This window comes from Petromyzon marinus, chromosome 20 (assembly GCF_048934315.1).
Source record: "Petromyzon marinus isolate PM22_M1 ecotype Great Lakes invasive population chromosome 20, UKy_Petmar_22M1.pri1.0, whole genome shotgun sequence".
Classification (NCBI taxonomy): Eukaryota; Metazoa; Chordata; class Hyperoartia; order Petromyzontiformes; family Petromyzontidae; genus Petromyzon; species Petromyzon marinus.
The window spans coordinates 75,506-101,049 of NC_133686.1; the positions used below are offsets into that span (position 1 = coordinate 75,506).

At 46.6% G+C, this 25,544-nt stretch overlaps 1 protein-coding gene across 3 annotated transcripts; it reads left to right on the plus strand.

Moving 5' to 3' along the window:
• The first annotated feature begins 312 nt into the window (after nucleotides 1–312).
• Nucleotides 313–25,356, plus strand: LOC116944295 (lysosomal protective protein). Of its 3 annotated transcripts, none has more exons than XM_076068206.1 (15): nucleotides 313–413; nucleotides 1,314–1,481; nucleotides 5,518–5,629; nucleotides 6,214–6,264; nucleotides 6,428–6,514; nucleotides 7,129–7,284; nucleotides 9,753–9,844; nucleotides 11,517–11,601; nucleotides 11,810–11,901; nucleotides 12,415–12,493; nucleotides 13,431–13,579; nucleotides 15,869–15,944; nucleotides 16,795–16,884; nucleotides 21,792–21,890; nucleotides 24,880–25,356. In XM_076068206.1, exons 2-15 carry the CDS (start codon nucleotides 1,315–1,317, stop codon nucleotides 24,961–24,963), a joined length of 1,419 nt encoding a protein of 472 aa, XP_075924321.1. In that variant the 5' UTR covers nucleotides 313–413; nucleotide 1,314; the 3' UTR covers nucleotides 24,964–25,356. The 3 variants fall into 3 exon arrangements, with proteins under 3 accessions (XP_075924321.1, XP_075924322.1, XP_075924320.1); XM_076068207.1 differs by having other exon boundaries at nucleotides 323–413; nucleotides 1,296–1,481; XM_076068205.1 differs by lacking the exon at nucleotides 313–413 and adding an exon at nucleotides 623–773.
• Nucleotides 25,357–25,544: the final 188 nt, after the last annotated feature.

Below are 25,544 nucleotides of genomic sequence, written 5' to 3' on the forward strand. Positions count from 1 at the left end.
AGTGACCCTCACACAGAGTGACCCTCACACACACAGAGTGACCCTCACACATAGAGTGACCCTCACACAGAGTGACCCTCACACACACAGAGTGACCCTCACACATAGAGTGACCCTCAAACAGAGTGACCCTCACACACACAGAGTGACCCTCACACAGAGTGACCCTCACACACACAGAGTGACAATCACAGCCGCCCACTGTTGAGGTGACGCATCAATCACCAGGCGTGAACGCAGAGCGACTATCGCTCGGTAAATCAGCTGACTCGCGTGTGGCTCATATCACGTGACCGCAGATCAGCTGACTCGCGTGTGGCTCATATCACGTGACCGCAGATCAGCTGACTGGGGCCGCTGCTGCCCCGGCTTCCACTGTGGACCCGGCGACTCTCTGGCTGCTACTGCTTCAGGTGCGAGGGCAGCGCCTGTTGCTCGGAGACGCCGTGCTGCGGCGCCTTGCGCGACGTCGTCTGTCGCTGTGTACCGCTCGGCCGTGTTGTGTGCTGGGATCCACTGGGGCTACACGCGGCGTGCTGCTACAGCGGGCGGCACGAGCGGCCTAGTGTTGTGTGGGACTAGGGCTAGAGCTGTGGGCTTCGGGAATGGGTTAGGGAAGTTGGGGTTAGGGCTACGAGCTTCGGAGCTTGGGCTCTCTGGGTCCGTGCAGAGACGGCACCCTGTGGTCAACAACACCAGGCAACCATGAACACTCGGCAGCCTAGTCCTTGGAGTGCGGACTTTCCTGTACTCAGGGGCCATCCATTTAGTAGGTACGCAAAAATCTGTCAACTTGACCCCTCACCCCCTCCCTGTACTCACGCGGACTTTTTACCCCCCCCCCCACCTGCGTAGGTTCGCCTGACGCACCCCCCCCCCCCTGTTTCCTATAGAACGGCCGATATTTAATCCACGCAGAAACGATCAAGGATTAACAATTAATATTAATGTGTTTAAGCAAACAGATAGTCCACCGCCGGACTATCTAACTCATTTGAAGGCCAATGTAGGCCAATTATTATCGAGGCTTCATACCCTCCCCCCCCATTTGCTTTGCGTAGTCAGTAGACCCCCCATACGCAATCGAACGCATTTTGGTTAACCCCCCTCCCCCCTCCATGCGTACGTACTCGATGGAAGGCCCCTAACCACGTCTGACGCCAGATCTCTGGCGGAAAGATGATATCGCTGGCGGAGTCTTGTGAATTATTGGAGAATGCCAGAGTGAACCAGCAGGCAGTGCGTGAGTCGCCACGAAATAACACGGAGCCCCGCGCTTTCTCCGCGTGTGACAGTCGTGCCCTTGTCAATAGGATGACGATGTTGCTACTGCTGCTCCTGCTGGGGGGTGCGGGCGTGCTGGTGCTGGCGGCGCCTGTGGAGGATGAGATCTCCTACCTGCCCGGCCTGGCCAAGCAGCCGGCCTTCCGCCACTACTCGGGCTACCTCGACGCGTCCGGCACGAAGCGCCTGCACTACTGGTGAGCGACTAACAATCACTCATTCACCCTGCACCTGCACTACTGGTGAGTGACTAACAATCACTCATTCACCCTGCACCTGCACTACTGGTGAGCGAGTAACAATCACTCATTCACCCTGCACCTGCACGACTGGTGAGCGACTAACAATCACTCATTCACCCTGCACCTGCACTACTGGTGAGCGACTAACAATCACTCATTCACCCTGCACCTGCACTACTGGTGAGCGACTAACAATCACTCATTCACCCTGCACCTGCACTACTGGTGAGCGACTAACAATCACTCATTCACCCTGCACCTGCACTACTGGTGAGCGACTAACAATCACTCATTCACCCTGCACCTGCACTACTGGTGAGCGACTAACAATCACTCATTCACCCTGCACCTGCACTACTGGTGAGCGACTAACAATCACTCATTCACCCTGCACCTGCACTACTGGTGAGCGACTAACAATCACTCATTCACCCTGCACCTGCACTACTGGTGAGCGACTAACAATCACTCATTCACCCTGCACCTGCACTACTGGTGAGCGACTAACAATCACTCATTCACCCTGCACCTGCACTACTGGTGAGCGACTAACAATCACTCATTCACCCTGCACCTGCACTACTGGTGAGCGACTAACAATCACTCATTCACCCTGCACTACTGGTGAGCGACTAACAATCACTCATTCACCCTGCACTACTGGTGAGTGACTAAAATCACTCATTCACCCTGCACTTGCACTACTGGTGAGCGACTAACAATCACTCATTCACCCTGCACCTGCACTACTGGTGAGCGACTAACAATCACTCATTCACCCTGCACCTGCACTACTGGTGAGCGACTAACAATCACTCATTCACCCTGTGCTACTGGTGAGCGACTAACAATCACTCATTCACCCTGCACCTGCATTACTGGTGAGCGAGTAACAATCACTCATTCACCCTGTACCTGCATTACTGGTGAGCGACTAACAATCACTCATTCACCCTGCACCTGCACTACTGGTGAGCGACTAACAATCACTCATTCACCCTGCACTACTGGTGAGCGAGTAACAATCACTCATTCACCCTGCACCTGCATTACTGGTGAGCGACTAACAATCACTCATTCACCCTGCACCTGCATTACTGGTGAGCGAGTAACATTCACGCATTCACCCTGCACCTGCACTACTGGTGAGCGAGTAACAATCACTCATTCACCCTGCACTACTGGTGAGCGAGTAACAATCACTTATTCACCCTGCACTTGCACTACTGTTGAGCGAGTAACAATAACTCATTCACCCTGCACCTGCACTACTGGTGAGCGAGTAACAATCACTTATTCACACAGCACCTGCACTACTGGTGAGCGAGTAACAATCACTCATTCACCCTGCACCTGCACTACTGGTGAGCGACTAACAATCACTCATTCACCCTGCACCTGCACTACTGGTGAGCGAGTAACAATCACTTATTCACCCTGCACCTGCACTACTGGTGAGTGACTAACAATCACTCATTCACCCTGCACCTGCACTACTGGTGAGCGACTAACAATCACTCATTCACCCTGCACCTGCACTACTGGTGAGCGACTAACAATCACTCATTCACCCTGCACTACTGGTGAGCGAGTAACAATCACTTATTCACCTTGCACCTGCACTACTGGTGAGTGACTAACAATCACTCATTCACCTTGCACCTGCACTACTGGTGAGCGACTAACAACCACTCATTCACCCTGCACCTGCACGACTGGTGAGCGACTAACAATCACTCATTCACCCTGCACTACTGGTGAGCGAGTAACAATCACTTATTCACCCTGCACCTGCACTACTGGTGAGTGACTAACAATCACTCATTCACCCTGCACCTGCACTACTGGTGAGCGACTAACAATCACTCATTCACCCTGCACCTGCACTACTGGTGAGCGAGTAACAATCACTTATTCACCCTGTACCTGCACTACTAGTGAGCGAGTAACAATCACTCATTCACCCTGCACCTGCACTACTGGTGAGCGACTATCAATCACTCATTCACCCTGCACTTGCACTACTGGTGAGCGAGTAACAATCACTTATTCACCCTGCACCTGCACTACTGGTGAGCGACTAACAATCACTCATTCACCCTGCACCTGCACTACTGGTGAGCGACTAACAATCACTCATTCACCCTGCACCTGCACTACTGGTGAGCGACTAACAATCACTCATTCACCCTGCACCTGCACTACTGGTGAGCGACTAACAAGCACTCATTCACCCTGCACCTGCATTACTGGTGAGCGAGTAACAATCACTCATTCACCCTGTACCTGCATTACTGGTGAGCGACTAACAATCACTCATTCACCCTGCACCTGCACTACTGGTGAGCGACTAACAATCACTCATTCACCCTGCACTACTGGTGAGCGAGTAACAATCACTTATTCACCCTGCACTACTGGTGAGTGACTAACAATCACTCATTCACCCTGCACCTGCACTACTGGTGAGCGACTAACAATCACTCATTCACCCTGCACCTGCACTACTAGTGAGCAAGTAACAATCACGTATTCACCCTGCACCTGCACTACTGGTGAGCGACTAACAATCACTCATTCACCCTGCACCTGCACTACTGGTGAGCGACTAACAATCACTCATTCACCCTGCACCTGCACTACTGGTGAGCGACTAACAATCACTCATTCACCCTGCACCTGCACTGCTGGTGTGCGAGTAACAATCATTCATTCACCCTGCACCTGCACTACTGGTGAGCGACTAACAAGCACTCATTCACCCTGCACCTGCATTACTGGTGAGCGAGTAACAATCACTCATTCACCCTGTACCTGCATTACTGGTGAGCGACTAACAATCACTCATTCACCCTGCACCTGCACTACTGGTGAGCGACTAACAATCACTCATTCACCCTGCACTACTGGTGAGCGAGTAACAATCACTTATTCACCCTGCACTACTGGTGAGTGACTAACAATCACTCATTCACCCTGCACCTGCACTACTGGTGAGCGACTAACAATCACTCATTCACCCTGCACCTGCACTACTAGTGAGCAAGTAACAATCACGTATTCACCCTGCACCTGCACTACTGGTGAGCGACTAACAATCACTCATTCACCCTGCACCTGCACTACTGGTGAGCGACTAACAATCACTCATTCACCCTGCACCTGCACTACTGGTGAGCGACTAACAATCACTCATTCACCCTGCACCTGCACTGCTGGTGTGCGAGTAACAATCATTCATTCACCCTGCACCTGCACTACTGGTGAGCGACTAACAAGCACTCATTCACCCTGCACCTGCATTACTGGTGAGCGAGTAACAATCACTCATTCACCCTGTACCTGCATTACTGGTGAGCGACTAACAATCACTCATTCACCCTGCACCTGCACTACTAGTGAGCGAGTAACTATCACTCATTCACCCTGCACCTGCACTACTGGTGAGCGACTAACAATCACTCATCACGCAGGCCCGCAATCGGAAGGTTGTGAGTTCAAATCCTATTTGGAAAAAAAACTTTGAACATGTCAATGAAAACGAAAACCCGCATCGCCGAGTCAGAGGGTGCAGTTTCCATGCTTCAGTTATCGCTGTGCACGTGTGAGGACCATGTCAGCATTAACATGCGACAGCTGAGGTGGAAGCACACCAGTGGCTCCTCATTCACGATGCAGTCTCGCTCGGGTCTCACTTCCGGCATCTGTGCTCGTGTGTGCGTGTGTACATGGCGTTTAACCAGTTGACACAGTGGGAAGCACACGTGGTGCCAGTCATCTCAGTCAAATTATTACACATGGGCTTGCCCTATGACTTGCTGCCAGTGAGCCTTCAACATTTCACATCGTATCAAAGTGCATGTAGCCTACAAGTGCTGGCGTGACGTCACAATTGCTTGATGGCAAATAGCGACTTCTTGTGGTACACCAGTGCTTCCGTGCCCATGTGCATGCAGGTATGTATAGTTACGTGTGTGCATGTGTGTCCGAGGTTTGTGGAGTCTCAGAGTAACCCCTCCAAGGACCCCCTGGTTCTGTGGCTGAATGGAGGCCCCGGCTGTAGCTCCATGGAGGGACTGTTGGCAGAACACGGACCCTACCTGGTATGACACCACAGGCAGCTGCTGCTATAGTCAGACTTTCCTGAGTGGTCTGGTGCTAGAAAATGGGAAGTAATTATTTACACATGTATACATTTAAATGCCCCTCCTTAATTAACGCAAAACAACTGTCATTTTACTCCAACAATAACTATGCCCTCGGATCCCAGAATCATAACAATTCAACTATGTTCAGCATAAAGAGGCAAACCAGCGCTCTGAGATGTAGAGCTGCTTCAACACAGAACGATCTCCCAGACATATTTCATTATGCCGCCAGTCTCAACTTGTTGAACATAATCCCGCAACATTTACAATAATTACAGCTGAAGAATAGTATACATGTAACGGCAGTTTGCACATCTGAATTCGTTTGTAAATGTATGCAAACTGAACAAGTTACAGATTCATTGGTTGTGTACGTGTCATTCTATTTTTGCAATGTACTCATCAATTTACACCCCTGCAAACAAAATGTTCCATCGCAAGGCATTATCCAGGTGAAAAATTGTAATTTATAAGACAGTAAATCTATGATAAGGTACCACCCCATTCACAGTTGTGCACATGGTGCATGTGATTGGCAGGTACAACCTGATGGGGTGTCTCTGCTCTACAACCCGTACGCCTGGAACAAGGTGAGCGGAGCCCAACGCCGAGCTCGGGGCCACGACGCCGTCCGCTTCTGACGTCGGCACCGCAGCGACTCGCTCACACACGCGCACACACGTAGTCCACCAGCAAACAAACCCAATGTTGGGAAGGAACTCACATTTTGTACCCGTGCTCTCCTTTGTCCAGATCTCCAGTGTGCTCTACCTTGAGGCCCCAGCCGGAGTGGGCTTCTCCTACGCGGCCGACAAGAACTACACGACCAGCGATGACCAGGTCTTGTCCTGACACCACCCACGATCGATCTACCAATTATGCTTTTCTCACTCTGCCTCAGTATTTACAATCAATGGTTTTAACATTTAACAGCGAAACAGCATCACACATCACTCAATATCAACAATCCACATTTATATTGTGTTATATGTCACTCAAAATCTATATTTTCAACACTATCATACTAACGTCACCACTCCATCATATTTGCTCAACACTTTTACCTTTTAATTTTCTCGCACGTGTGCTGAGGGGGAACCCTTTGCAAGTTGCTGTATTATATTTCTGTGCTATCTGCTGCCAGTTTTACCTGAGTGGCTCATGACTTTAATGTTGTTTTCCTCCAAACGTGTTTGCTACTCATTGTCTACAATGTTACGATTTATTCGCTGTAGTTTTCTTTTTTTCTCCAAGGTCCTCCACGGTTTCATTCTTGTAAAACAACTTAAGGCTGATTATTTCTTACCTGCATGAACAAATAAATTTAAAAAACAAGGTATAGCAGGTTCAGTTAAATCCAGTAACAATAGCGCAGTGTCTCCCAGCACACTCGAAGGCTTTTCTGACTCGTTCCATAGCCCCTGTCGGCGTCGTCCTCTGCTCCCTGCTCACAGGTGTCCATGGACAACTACCTGGCGCTGAAGAGCTTTTTTGCAAAGTTCCCAGAGTGGAGCAAACACGACTTGTACCTGACAGGGGAGAGCTACGCGGGCTTCTACCTTCCCACCCTCGCCGTGCGCGTCATGGAGGATCCCAGCATCAACCTCAAGGTGAGGGTGTGCACATGCTGGGGTCAGAGGGCACAGGGCAAAGGGGCACGTGATGCAAGGAGTCTGGGGCATTGGAGGCCTTTCTGCTTAGTTGCTAGTTAGGGCTTGTATCGAAAGGGGACAGCTGCCACTGGAGTTCCCGTGGCTAGACGACAGCAGGACATCAGAATGGTTGAGATGAAAATGTTAGGCGCTTTGAGTTGCTGAGGCGTTTAAACAAGGGCCTCGTGGATACAAATCTCATCACATCAGATACCAGATACATTCTAGAGTTGATTAACCGAAACAGAGCTTTCAATTATTTTCACATCACACTTCTGCATTCCTCTTCGTGCGTGATCTATGTGCTCCCTTGCTTCACTTCACTTGCCGCACATGTCTACAGTGTTGTTTGTATAAGAATGCGTGTTTTCTCCATTTTAAATGTTGTAAATGTCATTTTGGAAGAGATGCTTGCAGTTCTAAATAATTCACATTGCATGGTGTTGCTGCGGGCCCATCAATCAGTGCTGTGCTGTGTGACATTGGTGCTGCATACGCGATAGATGTTGACATCCGAGGTGCCTGTCCAGTGGCTGTGACGATGAATTACCCAATGTGTGTGCACATTCAGTTTGTGATTCTCCAGTTGCAGTGGTGCATGAGGTCAAATAACCAAAAGGTCAACACGTTCATCAATAGCACTGTCATAAATGGAAGACGCAGTATATATAATAGGCAACGAGCTGGGAAAATGTTGCTGATCATGCATGTTTTTCTTTTAAGGCATTGTTTGAAAATACGTGAGCAGTATTCTTTGAACTCTATTTCTTGAAAGAAGAATACACTCAAACCACACTATACACTTTTCTTTTATGCTTTAATATACTGTGAAGCCATATATAGCAGGCACGATGCAGGACCTGTTGGGAAGGACCAGTGGCCAGATTCATTCAACACCTCAAGTGAACATTTCCCTTGAGTGACCCTGATTTAAACTCAAGCTCAGGGAATATTATACCCACTTTGTTGTATGCATTGACCCCAGGGCTGAAAAATGTTCTTTACAATAGCCCATTGCTCTAATTGGCCTCAGCACCATCAGTTCAATACGCACTCCATTTGTGTTCAGTGCACAAAACAGCCTCATTTAGTGTGCAGTTTCTATTATCACGTTTCCGTGTTCATGTCAATGCAGCCCATGGCTCCATGCTACGGTGCAAGCAGAGAAGAAAGATTACCCAGGCTCTGGCTCCATATCGCCGTCGAGCTCTCACTGGTGCGATAGCACGGGTGGCCGGGCAAAGTGGTGCTGCGTACCACCCCCGCGGTCTCGGCCCACGTTTCGGCGCCGGGTGGATAACGCTGGAGCCAGGCTCCCAGCCGCCCTCCCTCTCCCCTCCCTGTGGAGCCCGGCACGCTCGCCTTTTAGCGTGTGACACTCCGCAGCGCTTTACTATCATTGTGAGAGACCCCCAAAAAAACATTTTCAAATATAGACGAGAGAGATGGCCGAGATCTGGAATTCACATCACAGAGTGCGTATACAGTGCTGGCATTTGTTACCAGTCTATTTAGAAGCGTAATCTCTCCCCCACCCAACCTTCTGCCCTGGCTTCTGCCATCCTGCGCCTACGCCTGTCCCGGCTGCCAGACTTGGCTGCCATTCCTGCCGCCGGCATCCCTGAATTGGATCGTTTTGTAGCGCAATGCTCACCGTCCTCTACCTCGCTTTGCCCCACGTCCACTGCGCCGCTTACGCACGACATTTCCCCGGAGCCCCGCGTCTGTGATAATGGCAGTGGCCATTGCTTGAAAGGCCGCCATCTCCACAGGGGCGTTGTCTATGACTGTCTTTAACATGACTGCTTACAACTCAGCCACTCACTACACACTCGCTACATAATCACTCACTACACAATCACTCGCACTCACTGCACAATTATTTACACTCGCTGTGTAATCGTTCACTACACCATCACTCACACTCCCTACACAATCACTCAATTACTACACAATATTTACACTCACTGCATAATCGCTCACTACAGAATCACTCACTACACACCCACACTACCTACTCAATCATTCATACTCACTCCACATTCACTCATGCTTACTCCACAATCACGAATCTGTGGGCCTCTGTTTGAGTCTATCTCAAAATAAATTATAACAAAGTGGCACCACCTGACAAAGTTACTCACTTCACAAGAGACCAACTCGCATGCAATTGGCACGTGAATTATTACAATCGTCATAGTTCTGTCTTCTCATGATGCATAGTCGACCTGTCTTCTCTAGATTGCGGAGAGTTGTTTGGTGTAGTGAATAGCACCTGGCGTGGCTGACTTAGGTCGATAATGAGAGTTTTGAGATATTTCTGATTAGGAAGGTGCTGTGGTGGTGTGTTTGTCGCATGGTGTGTGAGGTGTTTGCTGTGTGTACATGGCATGGTGTGTACTGTGTGTGCTTTGTGTGTCTGGCAGGGAATGGCGGTGGGAAATGCCCTTTCCAGCTTTGAAATCAACGACAATTCCATCGTTTATTTTGCCTACTACCACGGACTGATCGGGGAGGAGTAAGTGCCTCTTAGAATCTGTTGCTTCCAAGCTCCCAACATTCCCTCCTTCCTTTGTTCCCATTCACCCCTCACTCCCCCACACTCATCGCTCCCACCCCCTTTCCCCACTGCTTCACAGTAGAAGTCACCTACGTTGCCCGTAGGTGACTTCTACTGTGCAACGGAGGTGATGCCCTCACCTCCGTTGCAGCGATTATGGAGCCGTGTCACATTCCTCCACTTACACCCCCTGCTGCTCATGCCATTGCATGTGAAGTGAGAGGGGTGCGGGAGAGGTTGCTGGGTCAAGGAAACCGACCACCCGCGCCTGATGGAATCCCATCAATAAACCAACACTTTCAATGCACTCAAATCATTGGCTTGTTAAGATTTTCAGATGTTAGCGATTTGAGTTTAATAAATAGCATTCACGGGCAATATGGCCCCTGAGGGTAACGTGTGGTTTCTGTAGTGGCTCCGTGGTTATTCACGCAAATTGTGGATGACATCACCTTCAGTGAACGAAGTAGATAAATCGCTTTATATTCCACAGTATTCATCTTGAAGCAGCTCTCGCAATCAACTATATTTTGAAGGTGTTTATTTTATTTTTTAAATGAAAACTTTCATAAATAATCCAAAAAAAGTCTTAAGTGATTTACTGCCCAAAAGAGCATTTAGTTGATGCTCATCTCCTGTTTAGAACCCTGTGCCAGTGGTGGAAATGTTTAATTCCTCTTTTGGGATCGAGTATATCCACAAAGCGGTTCGTATTTTATTGATCCTAAATGAATGATGGCCTGAGCCAAATTCCCAACTAGGATTTAAACTCGCAACCTTCCGATTACGAGCCTCTCACTCTTCTGCTGAGACACCTGGCTGGATGCCATGAATAGTGAACAACAGTTACGACATATTTTGAACCAATGTACAGTAACATCTCCGAAAAAATGGTGATAGCAATTTGAACGATACATATTCTGAACGTGTCACAGTGCCCAAATTTATACCGTCACCCAGCACATTGTACTTGGGGTGTCATGATGGTTCGTTGGTTTAAGGTAAGGTATTTTGGGCTAGTGTTAGGGGTCAGTCATTAGGGACTCGGTATAGTGGGTTAGAGATTAAGGTTAGAATTAGGGGTTAAGGTAAGGGCATTCCTGGGAGTGCTAGCCACACGAGCCGGCCCTAAGCTCAGAAATCACCATCAGTCCACAGTCCATGGGAATGGCCTGGATTAAGAGATATCCTAATTAGCTGCCCAGGCATGTTTCAATTTATTTTTTTAGTTTCTGTAAGTACTGACATCAAAGAAACATTTGAATTTATTTATTTATTTTCGAATGAAATAGCTTTGCTTAATGTCGTAGTGACGTTTGACACAAACTCTGGGAAAATTAAATTCTTGGCACCGGAGCTGATGGAGTGATCGCAGCAGAGAGGGCCTGGTTTGTCTCTACTGCCCTGCGACCCCTCCAATCCAGTGTGGGGGTGGGGGGAGTTGTGTTTCTCGGCAGATGGAAAGGTTTGCAGTTACACAGCCTGAGTAGCCCTACAGTCTGTAATGACCATATGCCTCTTTATTGAACTCGACATGGAGACACCCCGTTCATTCCCATTTATTTGCTGTATAGACTTAAGTGATGAATCTAAAGTCCAAGGTGAATGCTTCCTCCTTCCTACTCCCTAGCTTGTGGGTGAATCTGCAGCAGCACTGCTGCTCGGAAGGCAAGTGCAACTTCTTTAGCCCTGGTGACCCGCAGTGCTCCAAGCTGGTGAGACACCTACCCACAGTATTGCGCACAAATACAGGAAGAGATATTGTAATCCATCGCACACAAGATCACCTTGGTTTAATCCCCCTCCATAGCTGTGCTGTTGCAACTGCCGTGAATTGTCAGGGCTTTGCTTGCGTGCGTGCGCGTGGCTGGGCGAGGTGTGCTGCCCAGGCAAGTGATGTATCTGCTTCTGATGCTGCTGCAGGTAGAGAAAGTATCTGTGGTGGTTGGGGGGATCGGACTGAACATCTACAACCTGTACGCGCCCTGTGCCGGGGGCGTGCCCCCTCCTGCCACGTAAGTGCCGTTCCTCGTTTATGGCAGCATTGTTATTTGATCGATTATTGCAGTAGTTCCTAACCCCCTCCGGACTGCGCACTGTCACGGTCACTGCTCAAAACAAATGTGTGGATGCCGCGCACCAATAACATTAAAACTGCTCAAAGTACTGCAAATGTTTTATGAGAAAGTGAATAATTTGTAGCGCCGTCTTAAATTGTAAATATACATATTTGTGCAACGGGAAGTAAAAAATGTGGTACTTTTGGGGGGGGAAAATCATAGGATCTACAACGGTTCCACTGAGCATTTTTCATGGCCTTGCGGTGCACCGGTTGGGAACCGCTGGAGTAGTGACCAGCCATCTTGAACCCATTGAACGCTGCAGGCACACGCACACTTTCCATCGCAATAGCGGACGGTTGCATTTTGTGTAGGGAAATATGTGGGACCACAATGCTTTAATAAACCCTAATCCTGTTGTGTGCTCGTCTTGATCTCCCTGCATATCGTCTCACCTATCTGCAACAGGCGGTCGACAGAGTGGGCTTTGCCATGGTACCATCGTTTTCTTTTCAGTCAACACAAATTCCAGCACTTGCATGTCGAGGTATGCCTGTCGCGGTCGTGCTGTACTTGCGTGGGAAGCAAAGGGGAAGCAATGCAACCGGAAGAGCTGCAAATTGCTGTGTTCCAGAATTAACGGACAATACACCTTCCCACATCTGTCCCTCCATATAATGTTTTTGTATTACACAACCCATTGACCATACGGCCTTCTAGGAGTGCCTTTAATTAGCAGTATTGCTTCAACAGAAGAAAACTATGGATGGGTTGTGACATTCAGTGGGTCATCACCAATCAGATTTGCTTAATTAAACCAATGCTGCCTAACTGCCAGATATGTTCTAGATTTGAAGCTTTCGTGACTGCAAGGATCCATACTCTTTGGTTCCATTCGGTAAAGTCACGTAGGTAAAAAATAAAACAAAAATCACGACGTTTCGGCCACAACACAAGTGGCCTTCATCAGGTGAAGGGACCGTGCTGTCACGAAGACAGCATTGTAATTAAGAAAATCAAGCTAGGTCGCATCCTTTAAGCTGTGTGGGAGGAAACCAAACGCTTTGACAAAGGAATTAGCATAAAGTGCTGATAGAGCACCTAACACGGGGGGGGAGGGGAGTTTACAAACGTATTATCGGGATCGAGATAAGGCGACATAGAGCTGGCCATGCGAGAAGACCGCCATCTGCAGATCAGTTCCAATGTAATCGAACGTCTGTCCCTGTGCCTCCGTCGTTCATGCAGGGGGCGCGTAGGTTTGCAGCGCCCCCTGCATGAAATCGACGGAAAGTGCAGCGTTCATCACAGATAGATAAAGTTGTGTGCTTATATGAGAGTGGTTATCCTGTAATCCACTGTTATTGACCCCGTAAACAAATTGGAACCAGTGATGATATGGCGTCTCAAGTGGTACCAACAAGGGGAACATCTGCTCTGGGCTCACGGCTGAGTGGGGAGCTAATACTTGCGCTCTCCCACAGGCGCTGTGGAAGTTGCACAGCCGGCGTGGCCCGGTGCGTCTAGACCCACCCTGCGTCAACTCCAGCAACATGGCCGCCTACCTCAACGACGACTACGTGCGGCGTGCGCTGCACATCCCCTCGGGCGTTCCAACCTGGGAGATATGCAGGTACTGTGCACAATGTGTGCTTCGCCCTGCATGCCGTGTGTGCTGCACAGCCCTGCGTGATTCGCAGCTGTGTGTGCTGCACAGCATGTACTTCCACAGCATCCGAGCCACTCGCAATGTGACACCATGCAGGCCCACTGTAGGCTAAACCTCTATGAGATTATCTCCATTATAAAAACGTTAAACAAAATAATTTCTACCAATTAACAAAACTGATTTCCTGCACAAATGAGCACTGAGGCAGTGTTCATCTCCTTTTTACGGCCTTGAGTCGGCAGTCAAAATTCCACATTTCTATAGCAGGATTATTTTGTGGCTATAAATTTCCACATGATAAGCTATTTTGTTGAGCTTTCATTTGTGGCCAGGTTACTTCTGAAAAAGACGCTAACGGCTCAGTGGGCTTCACCTGGTAATAAAAAAAATTGGTACTTTTATTTGTACATATTTTTTAAAGTAATTTGCACTCGTATTGTGTTTTTTGTATGGCTTGTTTTTGTAACATTGACCTACCTCTACTTAACATCTGTGAAAGAGCTTTATAGCTAATCGGATTCCTCCATTATAAATACATATTCCGGAAATAAAATATGACGTTTATGCATAGGACAACCACTGTTGACATATCTCCAGAGTGGTACTCATTATCTATCAGGGCAATGATGGACTGAGCCAACCTATTCACATCTAGACTATCATCTTGTATGAAGTTAGATTTCTAATATAGGGAGGCATGGCAGTTTGCGACGCTTTGCCCTGCCCACGCTGTGCAGGAAGATGTCCCTCGCTCTGCCAAAATGACAAAATGATGTTCCCCACTTCTGGTCGGACGAGTTCTGTGAGTTAGGCGCAGTGAGTCGCGGTGGGAGTCACCCGCCCCGTTTCTTCAGAAATCCCAGTAATCGTTCATGCGAGAAAACACGGATGTAAATGTTTTAAATTGCGGTTCATTGTCTGGGTAGTTCACGTGCAGGTGTTTGTTGACACACTGTCCACTCTATCCCACATGTGGACATTGGAAGACCGTGACGTAGCTTGTGTGGCTCTGCAGAGGTCTCGAGGACAGGTGTCTTTGTCACGGCGACTCCCCAAACGGCCCTATTTCGCCTCCTCACCTGAGCCTTTCATTCCCATCGTTTCCACTTGGGTTCACAGGTCCAATTGTGATGGGAGGCCGTCGTGTGTGAAGCGTTCCTCCCACCACCGTACAGACGCCCTTGCTAAACACCCTCCCGGTGCCGTGCACATAAATGGAACCAAACACCAAAGCAGTGCTCGCAGCACTGATGGCTGCAGAGATAGCGGCGGTAAAGCCGTCTGTCGCCAGCGTGCCGGCGACACCGCCTGCCATCACGTTCACTCTGAGCGCTGTCTGTGTGTACACATACCCATGTGTGTGTGCGTACACATACCCATGCGTGTGTGTGTACACATACCTGACACACACCTGTGCGTGTAAGTGTGGTTTGTAATTGAAAGGTTGCGAGTTAAAATCTTGGGGGATGACACTGCCTGCCATCCCTCTGGGGTCGATCAAATGAGTACCACTTGTGGGGAAGCCAACAGTGATTTTCCTGTGGATAGCCTTGCCCCCGTCATAAATATGGAATTTCCACCCTTGGCTCAGGGCTGTAATTGGGAGATGAGCACCACCTCTGCTCATTTGAATAGGAAACCACGTTCAGTTTTAAGTGCGTTTGTATACAATATTAACATTTAGACTTTATACGTGTAATATACTGAAAATAGAATACATGTAACTTGTTATATTTTCCAAATTTAACATAATTTGTCCTTTTAACTTAAAATATATATTTTTTCTTCGCAAATACATTGGCACATACGAATATTTGTAAATGTGACAACCTTCTCAGGTTATTGACATGAAATTTGGCATCAAACTACTGCCTGGCCCAAACCCCATGAACACGCTTTCTTTGAATATGCGGTATTCTGTGTCATTGTGCACAAATGCTATTTGTAAGAAGTGTTCAACAGGAGTGACGAGTGTTCTTGGTTCTTTTGGTAAAGTCACGTAGAAGGGAAATAATAAAAATAAAACAATACAATTCTCAGGACGTTTCGATTGCAACACAAGCAATCATCATCAGGTGCTGTGATTTTCACACCTGATGATGATTGCTTGTGTTGTTTATTTTTTATTATTTCCCTTCTCCATGACTTTACCGAAAGAACCAATAATATGAATCCCTGCAGTCACGAAAGCTTTAAATCGAAATTTAAGGAGTGAAGAGCTCAAGAATGTGTGAATGTTCTTTGTTCTTCCAGTGCAGAAGTTGGCTCGCACTATCAGTCCACCTACACGAGCATGAAGGACCACTACCTCAAGCTGCTCGGAGCCCTGGTACAGCAGCAGCCTCTTGTAGAGGGGAGGGAGGAAATGGGTGGGGGCCCTAGAGCATTGGCATGTGGGAATCGTGAGGGCCTAAGACCGTATCTTCATTCACTTGTGAATCTGGGGCTCATTGAGGCCGAACAAGACTATTTCACCCTATCACCTTTTGGTGTCCTCTGGTCTAACACCGTTTTGAGATGAGGCTCGAAAGAAAGCCGTCTCTGGAGTGGATCAATCAGTTTCAAAGACAATGCATATATTATCAGTGTTTTTTGTTGGCATTCTGACCACAAGTGTTGTGGTTAATGCAGACATGATTCCTTGTAAAAGGTTTCAGTTTGGTGTTTTAACATCTTAACACCTGTTTTGTTGCCAGAAAAAAGTGGAAAACTTATTCTCATATTTATAATTGTTTATGACGACAAGTGTGTAAAAATGCTTTTATTTTTATATGTTGCAGGGACAGATATGGGAAGGAAGAAAGTTGTCTTGTCTAGTTATATTCTCCACAACACTTCTGATGATGTTGTGTTATATTTTTTCATAAAACTAAAACCCAGGGAGCATCATTGCCTATAAACATCTGACAATTTACCAACATTGGTTCAAGCAAGCCTGACTGCTGATGAGATGCCGAGTATTGAAACTGATCCATTGGCCATGTGGCTAATGAGATGTGTTGAGAAGATACTTTGAGTTTTAATTTGAAGAGAGATACATGGGATGAAAGTGTGTTGTTTGTTAATTGATTTGTGGTAAAAAAATGGCCATAGACAATAATTAGAAGGTAATTCTTAATACCTGCAACGTTTATGAGTCTCGATCATTTCCACATGACTGGGGTGGTAATGTCTGACAGAAATACCGGATCCTGCTCTACAATGGGGACGTGGACATGGCCTGCAACTTCCTGGGGGAGGAGTGGTTTGTGGAGTCGCTGCAGCAGAAGGTAGTGACACGCCACACAGCAGCATGTGGGACGACCCCCATGGAGCATAGCACGCGACGCACACTGCACGACATGCTGTGTCGCGTCGTGATGTTTGTGTAGCATTAGGCCTCACAGCTGAACATTTAGTTCAATTGCAGTCGTCATATCGGTACAGCCATTCATGTTCGTTAACCCATAGTAATGCTGGTGTGTACCCACAGTCACATCCTTGGAAGCATAGCCACGTCATTGCATTTGTACTCACGTTAAGGTGGCTATCGTGTACAGCATAGGCCAGGGGTAGCCAACCTGTAACAGACCAAGAGCCAAAAAAACCCATGAGTTCTGCAGAGCCAAGTGTATATATAATATTATATGATACCACTCATCCAACTTTAATTCATTATTATTTGCTCCTGTGATGGTACATTCTACATTATGTCCCTTCGATAGAGCTGCATATGGTAGATTAGAGCCACATGCAGCTTGGGAGATGCAATTTGGCGACCGCTGGTATAGGCATACCGTGTACTTTAGTGGTACAGGCATCCTTCGTTTCACAAATGTTCAGTTAACGAAATTTCCCACAGCATGCGCCATGAGATCAAACAAGAAGCATCATCCATCCTCGACAGCGTCACGGTGTCCCTACAGTGCAACAGTAACGCCTCCACATCACCTTTCTAGTTATTCAAACATGCTGATCTTTTGGCGAGTTCCCTGAGAAGGTTAATTATTTTAGTTTTATTAATCATCATTCAATCGTTTTAATATTTCTGTTCTTTATTTTCGTGTTGTGAAAAGTGTTATAGGTGGTGTCTATTTTTAGGTTTTGAAGTAGAGTCGGAATGGGTGTCTGAAACATATCCCTAATTTTGTGTTAAATTAATGGGAAAAGCTGTTCCGATTCACGAAATTTCGTTTGACGCGTGGTTTTTGAAGAATACATCCCTTTCATAAATCGGGGGACACCTGTAGTGCCTAATGTCGTAAATCCTACTCAAAGCTGGCCAGCAACATTCCTCATGTTATCGTCCCTGGAGGGATGATGGGTTTTATTAACTTCCAACCAGGATCTCAATTCTCAACCTTACCTCACGCATTTTCATTAATTGGACTATTTCAATGATAAATATTCAATATAGCCTCTTAGTTTTTGGGCAAAAACTATTAGCGAGCACCTATTAAACCAGGTACAACACACAAGATAGTGGTTTGAACAGCAAATCTGATTATTACACTCTGCTCAATTTATGGCTAAGTCAACCTAGGGAAGGTCCAGGAACAAGTTCGGATTTCACTTTGCCACCGATGTTGCGACTGGCAGGGGAATCACAACGCAAGGTTTCCGTGACAAACATAAAGTGCTGATCACTCCACCACTCACATAAAATACACAGACACACGTATACACATATATACTAAGAGTCACATAAAATACACAGACACACGTATGCACATAAATATACTAAGAGTCACATAAAATACAGACACGTATGCACACAAATATACTAAGAGTCACATAAAATACAGACACGTATGCACACACATATACTAAGAGTCACATAAAATACACAGACACACGTGTGCACATAAAATACACAGATACACGTATGTACACACATATACTAAGAGTCACATATATACTAAGACTCACATAAAATACACAGACACACGTATGCACACACATATACTAAGACTCACATAAAATACACAGACACATGTGTGCACATAAAATACACAGACACACGTGTGCACATAAAATACACAGACACACGTGTGCACAAAATACACAGACACACGTGTGCACATAAAATACACAGACACACGTATGCACACACATACTAAGAGTCACATAAAATACACAGACACACGTGTGCACATAAAATACACAGACACACGTATGCACACACATAATAAGAATCACATAAAATACACAGACACACGTGTGCACATAAAATACACTGACACACGTATGCACATAAATATATACTAAGAGTCACATACACACGTGACGATGTCGTGGTGTTTGTAATTATGGTTCCCTTTTGTGCACCACTCAGCACTGAAGTTCTTCATCCTCTAAATAACTTGTGCAGGGGGAAGGGGTTGTTCTAGTGCGTTGTGCGACACAGATTTATCTGTCAGAAATTACATTACCTTCATTTCCAAAACACCCAACCTGTTGAGGTCAGGTCACCAAGTCAAAGCCATATTCACTAATGAGTTTGCTCCTGGCCGCTGGCTGCCTTGTGGCCACCCACACACCCTCCCACCTGTTCTATCGCAGCCCCGCTTTCAGATACCCTTGTACCTAAAGCACATAATGGCGGCAGCCTCTTGGCTTAATCCACCGTCTAGACTGTCGTTACGGCCTCACCGGCCAGAGGGTCAGAAAGCCACTTTAGTGGTTCAAGAGATGGTGATTTGACCTCGTGATGACCTCCTACTTTCCGTACTCCCACCGATCACAGGGCTTTACACAGCTGTGTTTGTTGAAATGGATTTCGGGGGGGTCAGTCAGGAGTTGGGAGACGTGCAGCACGAGGGCGGTCGCTCCGCCGCACGCTCCCAGTCCCTTGTTTCTGCACCACGTCGTGTCGTGCTGCTTGTGAACCCGTAACAAGAGACGCTGGCTGTCAGTCAGTGCTGGCGCTGTGGAGTGAGCGAACCCGTGCGCAGTGGGATTAGTGTCTGTGAGCGGGCTCATGAGTGTGTGGATTTCACGGGGACAGACGCACTAATGATCTGCTTCTGCAGGACATCACAGCTCATGATGGACAGTCGTAAGAGGCTCTTGCAGCAATGCTTAATCCCAGCATGCACTGTGTAATGCCGCCTATCGCTCTCTGCTGTGCACTCTTCCACCATTCCTTCTGACTGCACGTTGTCATTTCAGTACGAGTAAGTGAAAGTGCAGGAGTGGGGTTTTTAAAGTACAATTTAATAACAACTGGCTAACTTTACTACACTAAAATGTATCATCAATGGCCATGGTCAATCCACGGCTGCATGAAGGCATCCCCACATTAGGACCATCCCTAATGGCCTTTCAGTGCAACCCCATCTTGGTCTTATCGCTGCATCTCCGTGGTGGCCATACTGCGGGGCTTGTTTCCTCGTTTAGTTTCCATGCTGTCACCAGCCGTGTCCATCAGCCATCATGCCTATAGCGCCGTATTCTGCTCAATCCAGATTACCCTTCTTTAAAGGCAATATGATGTTTTACGTAGTCTCTGATTCATGTTCCTCTTTCAAACTTCAAGTGCAATTCCAACGTGCATCTCTCTACCCTTTGTGTACATTCAGTTTTTGTTACACTGTCTTTCTCAGTGTCCATGTTTCAATCCACAAATCATGCCAGGCACCATGCACTGTTTAACGCTATACTTATTTCGGCACATTGGTATATTGCTTTGCATTATTCACTTACGTTTTCCAAAAGCACTCCAACAAACTTTCCCTGTCCTCTTCTTGGTTCTTTCGGTAAAGTCACGTTACAAATAGTTTGATATTTTCTATTTGTGTATTCAGGCCTTGGTTTGTGAGGCCCGGGATGACTGCATCAGTTACCATTGAATCACTTGCTGTTTAATTGTCTGCAGAAGCCAAGTATAATAGTGTTTGATATTAATTTGTGTTTTCTAGAATATGGTTGTGATCAGTGGTAATGCAGCTTTTCTGTATGTGATTGGTTGACCTCTAAATTGTCAAAACAATTTACGTATGTGGAATGAGGCCAAAATGTCATTCTTAAAATCGGTATTTTTTATTTTTGAAAAAAATAATGATAGAGGCATCATTCCACAGTTAATGTAATTTCATCTCTGTTTAAACATTGAGTAAATATGTCCAATAATTTTGATCCAAAGCTGGTCTCAACTCTTTTCATGATTTCCACAGGTATCCCATTTGGTCCAGAAGCTTCCTCTTTCATACTGTGAAGGGAAGATTACTTCTGCAAGTTTGACATGTGGAATGTATAGTGGGATGATGATGATGATGTGTCTAAGTACACATTGTAATGCTGTACATTTTATACATACACATAGACTTGTTTAACACGATACTGTGTTATTGTAACATTCCTGTGGGTGTTGACAGCTTTGTTCACATTGTGACTGCGTTGTTTGACTTTCCTATGTTCGTGGATGTAATGCCCTCGTTTTGGTCTCTGATTATGTCACAGAAAGCAGGAGGCCCCAGTGCCGTAGGCCATAAACACACTGCCCTGTGTTGCCGCATGCCAAGGCAAATGCTCATCACTGCCAATACGGTGGCTATTTGAAAGTAATGTACTTTGAGGGGGGGCTATGATGCCAGACTAGTTTGCATGAAACGACACTTCAAACTGTCTTCCATGATAAAACAGCAGGGAAAGGGCCAGACAGTGGGGGTGATGCCATCTTGTTTGTGGTCAGGGGTGGGAAGCAAATATTGGATACCTTCTGCTGGCATCTGGGTTTGGCATAGCTCACGGGACTAAGAACATGGGTAAAAGGAAAGTACCTCTTGCTTGAGTTTGTATCTAATGGGAGGCACCTATTAGATTCCAGTGCAAACAAATACAGTGATTCATAGGAAGTATGCTCTTCGGTCCAAAAATTATAGCACTTTAACTGTCCCTTCAAGAACAACCTGAAGACGCAGAGCTGCTGTAACATGGAATGGTTTTTCCAGACGCTAAAATATGCTGCCAGTCTCAACTTTCTAAAATCTTTAATTAAAAGTAATTTGTACAACACCTGCAACTGTTACGGCTAGAGTACATTCTCATAAAAAAAAGTATTCTGAAGTGCTCATTAATTCAAGCGATTCCTTGCAGTATGGATGATGGTGCAAGAACAGTTTGTGTGAGGTGTGGAGCTGCGTCTCCGGAGCGGTGTGCAGATTCACTGAACACCAGGCTACATCGGTGTGTGCAGGTGGCAGTGGAGAGGCGGCCGTGGCTGTTTGAGGATGGCAGCAGCCAAATCGCCGGTTTTGTCAAGGAGTTCTCCAACCTTGCCTTGCTCACCGTCAAGGTACTCTCCCAGCCACCCCATCGTGTGACTGCCCTATCAAAAGCCCTTTCATGTGGGAAACTTGTGGTCTATGCAGTGTGGTGTTTGTGCATTGTTTGCACATGTACAGAGATATTGTACTAGGAAATTACAGGGTGCAAAGTGTAACCTCTAAACAATGTGTGATGCAGAGGCATCCCTCATAAATGTCACAGTCGTAAATGACTGTCTAGTGTGCGCCACATCCCATAGTAGAGTTTAAAAACATTACCCTCAAAGCACTCATTCTGGGTACTGGAACCTGAATGGTGTCTTGGCACAGCTCAGCAAGCACCAGCTCCAAGCCATTATCTTGGTAATTCGAAACAAAGTTGCCTACTACTTGCTAGGTGTAGCAAGGGCCTCAATGGAGAAGCTTGTTAAACGGCAGCCTCACAATAAATAACAACACTACAACTTGAGAAGCCCCAATCAGATCCATCTGGAACTTTTCACAATCACGGAACTAGACAAGGTACTGTGCATTCTAAAATCTGGCACAACCACAGGCTATGACAACATTTCAATGGAAGTTATAAAACATCTTGCACCTCGTGCTCACCAGTGGTTGGTTCATTGGATCACATGGGTGCCCAACGAAAGAAGGCTACCAAGGATCGAGCGGATGTCAAAAACTAGGAAAAGACCTACACAATTGGGCACTATATCGCCAAATATCATTTCTGGCTGTGTGCGTAAAATTCTGCAGCATTTTGTACTTCAGCGCATATCCCCAGAAGTGGAAAATAATTTCCATGTGGAGCAGGCTGATTTCAAGAGGATGTAGTACTTGCGACCTAGTCCTGACACTGACAACAGTCATCGATCACGGCTTCCAGAAAAAAACTGAAAACAGGAGATGTATTTATCGACCTGACAGCTACCTACATGGTCTGGCACACTGGCCTGGCTAAAATATGCAGAGTCTTGCCAAGGTGGGCAGTGGACACCATTGATCTGCTACTTCAAGACAAGCGGTTCAGGATACATATGGGGAAGAGTAATAACGTGGAAATGGCAAGTCAGCAGCCTACCACAGGGCTACATGCTCGCGCTCTGTTGAACCTCTCCACCAATGACTTTCCACCCACGTAGTCATGAAAGTTGATCTATGCCAACGACATCTGACGTGGCACACTGGCATACACATGCTCAGAACTTGAGAATGTCTTGAAGATCGACATGGACAAACTGGCAGAATGCTGAAGCAGATTGCACCCTTAACCGAGGGTGATGCAAAACAGTGTCGAGCGTGTTTCATTTTCACAATGCCAGCGCAGCCGTGAATTAAACATGCTCCTAAACCAGGCAGTGCCTGAAACATGAGACTCTTCCAGTATACCTCGGCATGACATTAGACAGGTCTCTCACATTCCAAGACCACCTGAAGAAGACGGAAGCCAATGTGACAATAAGAACCCCTTCGGCAAACTGGCCAGCTTAACCTGGGGTGCAGGCACACAGACACTTCACACAACTGCTGTCGCCCTTTGCTCTGCTACCGCCGAGTCTTGTGCACCAGTCTGGTGTTAGTCGTCACTCACAAATATGGTTGACATCCAACCACATTTAACCACAAGGACACTACAGCCCACCCCACTGCCTTGGCTGCCGGCGCTGCGCAACATCGGCTTCCCCTCACATTTGTCATGAAGTGGCAGTCGCCAATGTTGGAGAAGATTCGTGCAGATACAAGCTACACCTGAACATTTTCAACCACCGACGAGCCCGCTTGTCATTGAGGCACCACGTGTGGACCAACGTGCCGCACCGGGTCTTGTCAGTGGTACCAAGGTGGCTTGAGGATTGGTCCACCCAAGACATTAAGAACCACTGCCTCGTCGCTGACCCCAACATTCACCTTCCTGGCTTTGACCTGCCATTCCAGGCATGGGCCCTGCTCAAGAGGTTCCGTACTGGGCATGTGCAACCAATCTCCACATCTGGGGCCAACACGACGACAACCCACTCTGTGGATGTAGTTGGCGATAGACCAAGTTGCATATTTCATTAGACCTCCTTTGCCAGTACCAAAATATAACAATAGGGTTTTCCCCTTTTTTCTGGCAACAAAACTGAAACCTTTTTACAAGGATTCATGTCTGCATTAACCACAATACCTGCAGTCAAAATGGCGTCATCTGGTCGAGCACCAATTGGGTCGAGGCTCAAGAAAGCCGTCCCTTGGTGTGGACCAATCAGTTTCAAGGACAATGCATATATTATCATAGTATGTTTTTTTGTTTGCATTTTGACTGCAGGTATTGCAGGTATTGTGTTTAATGCAGACATGAATCCTTGTAAAAAGGTTTCAGTTTTGGTGCCAGAAAAAAGGGGAAAAACCCAATTCTTTTAAGTTGCATATTGTTGAAGAGTGCCCCCTGACAAAACTCATTGGTGGTCTCAGGGCCCTCCACACTGCTCATTAAGCCGCTGTCACCTGGCTCTGAAAGACGAGCATAAAATAACAAAGAACTCAAAGCACAAGACATGGGTGCATTTTAGAATTAGTTGCCGTGAATTACCCTCAGCGTGCATTGTGATGACAATGTAAGCATCATTTGGAGCCTCACAGGGTTCCAGTCATGAACTCGTAGATGCTAGCGGCAGCCTTGGTGCAAGGTGTCTTGTAAAGTGAATGTTAACAAACTGAAGGGATGTGCAAAACACAGTACTTTGTTGTCAGACTGACCTGTGTCCTGTCAGTATAATTGGAAGCCGTTAGGGTGAAATATAATGACATATGGCCTCATCTGAAACCCAGCTGCTTTATATGTGAGGGAGTATTTACACTTGTACAAGGAAAGTGCATGTTGTGAAAATAGGTGCAGCTTACTTATCTAGAGTGCGTGGTTGTCTCGCACCATTGCATCACTGACGGTGCACGCTCACTGAGCTCTGCATTGGAATACCATACATCCATGTCACTCTGCAGATTAACGCTCGGCGCGTGTGTGAATGTCTACCCCAGGGTGCAGGCCACATGGTGCCCACGGACAACCCCCGTGCAGCCTACACGATGTTTTCACACTTCATACAGAAGCAGCCCTTCTGATTCCAGTAAAAGGCCAGCACCGGCCTCATGCTGCTAGATTTTCCAAGCTGGAACATGTTGCTGCGTTTGGACCTTGATGTTAGAAAGGTGTCATAGCTTGTCCAATTACTTCCTTAATCTTGATCAATCTTGAATCTGTCATAATAAGTTTCAACTTTAACTGAGCCTTATGCATAATAACCATAATGCATTTTTTTAAATGTCAGAATCATTTCTTATATTTTACTAGGCTCCTGTAATTATGTTCAAACAGATCTGAGTCACTACTGCAGCACAATTTTTGTTTAATTCTGTGCGTACTGCAGGTGTTTTCTGTAAGATGGTATTTTTCACGTGCACTTGTGTGAGCAATGGTCAATAAAATTTCAACTTTGGACAAGTTGTGGATTACCATCCCACCGTGTACATCTTACTTATAGGTATAATCCTGTGTTGTTTTTGTGAGGACCTGCCAACTTATGTTGCCTACAAACTACATTAATGTCTAAGTGTACTTTAAACATTTAAATATAACCTTAACAATTATACACTTGTGATATGAGGCTAATGTGTCTATTATTCTTAAAAGCATATCTCCCTTT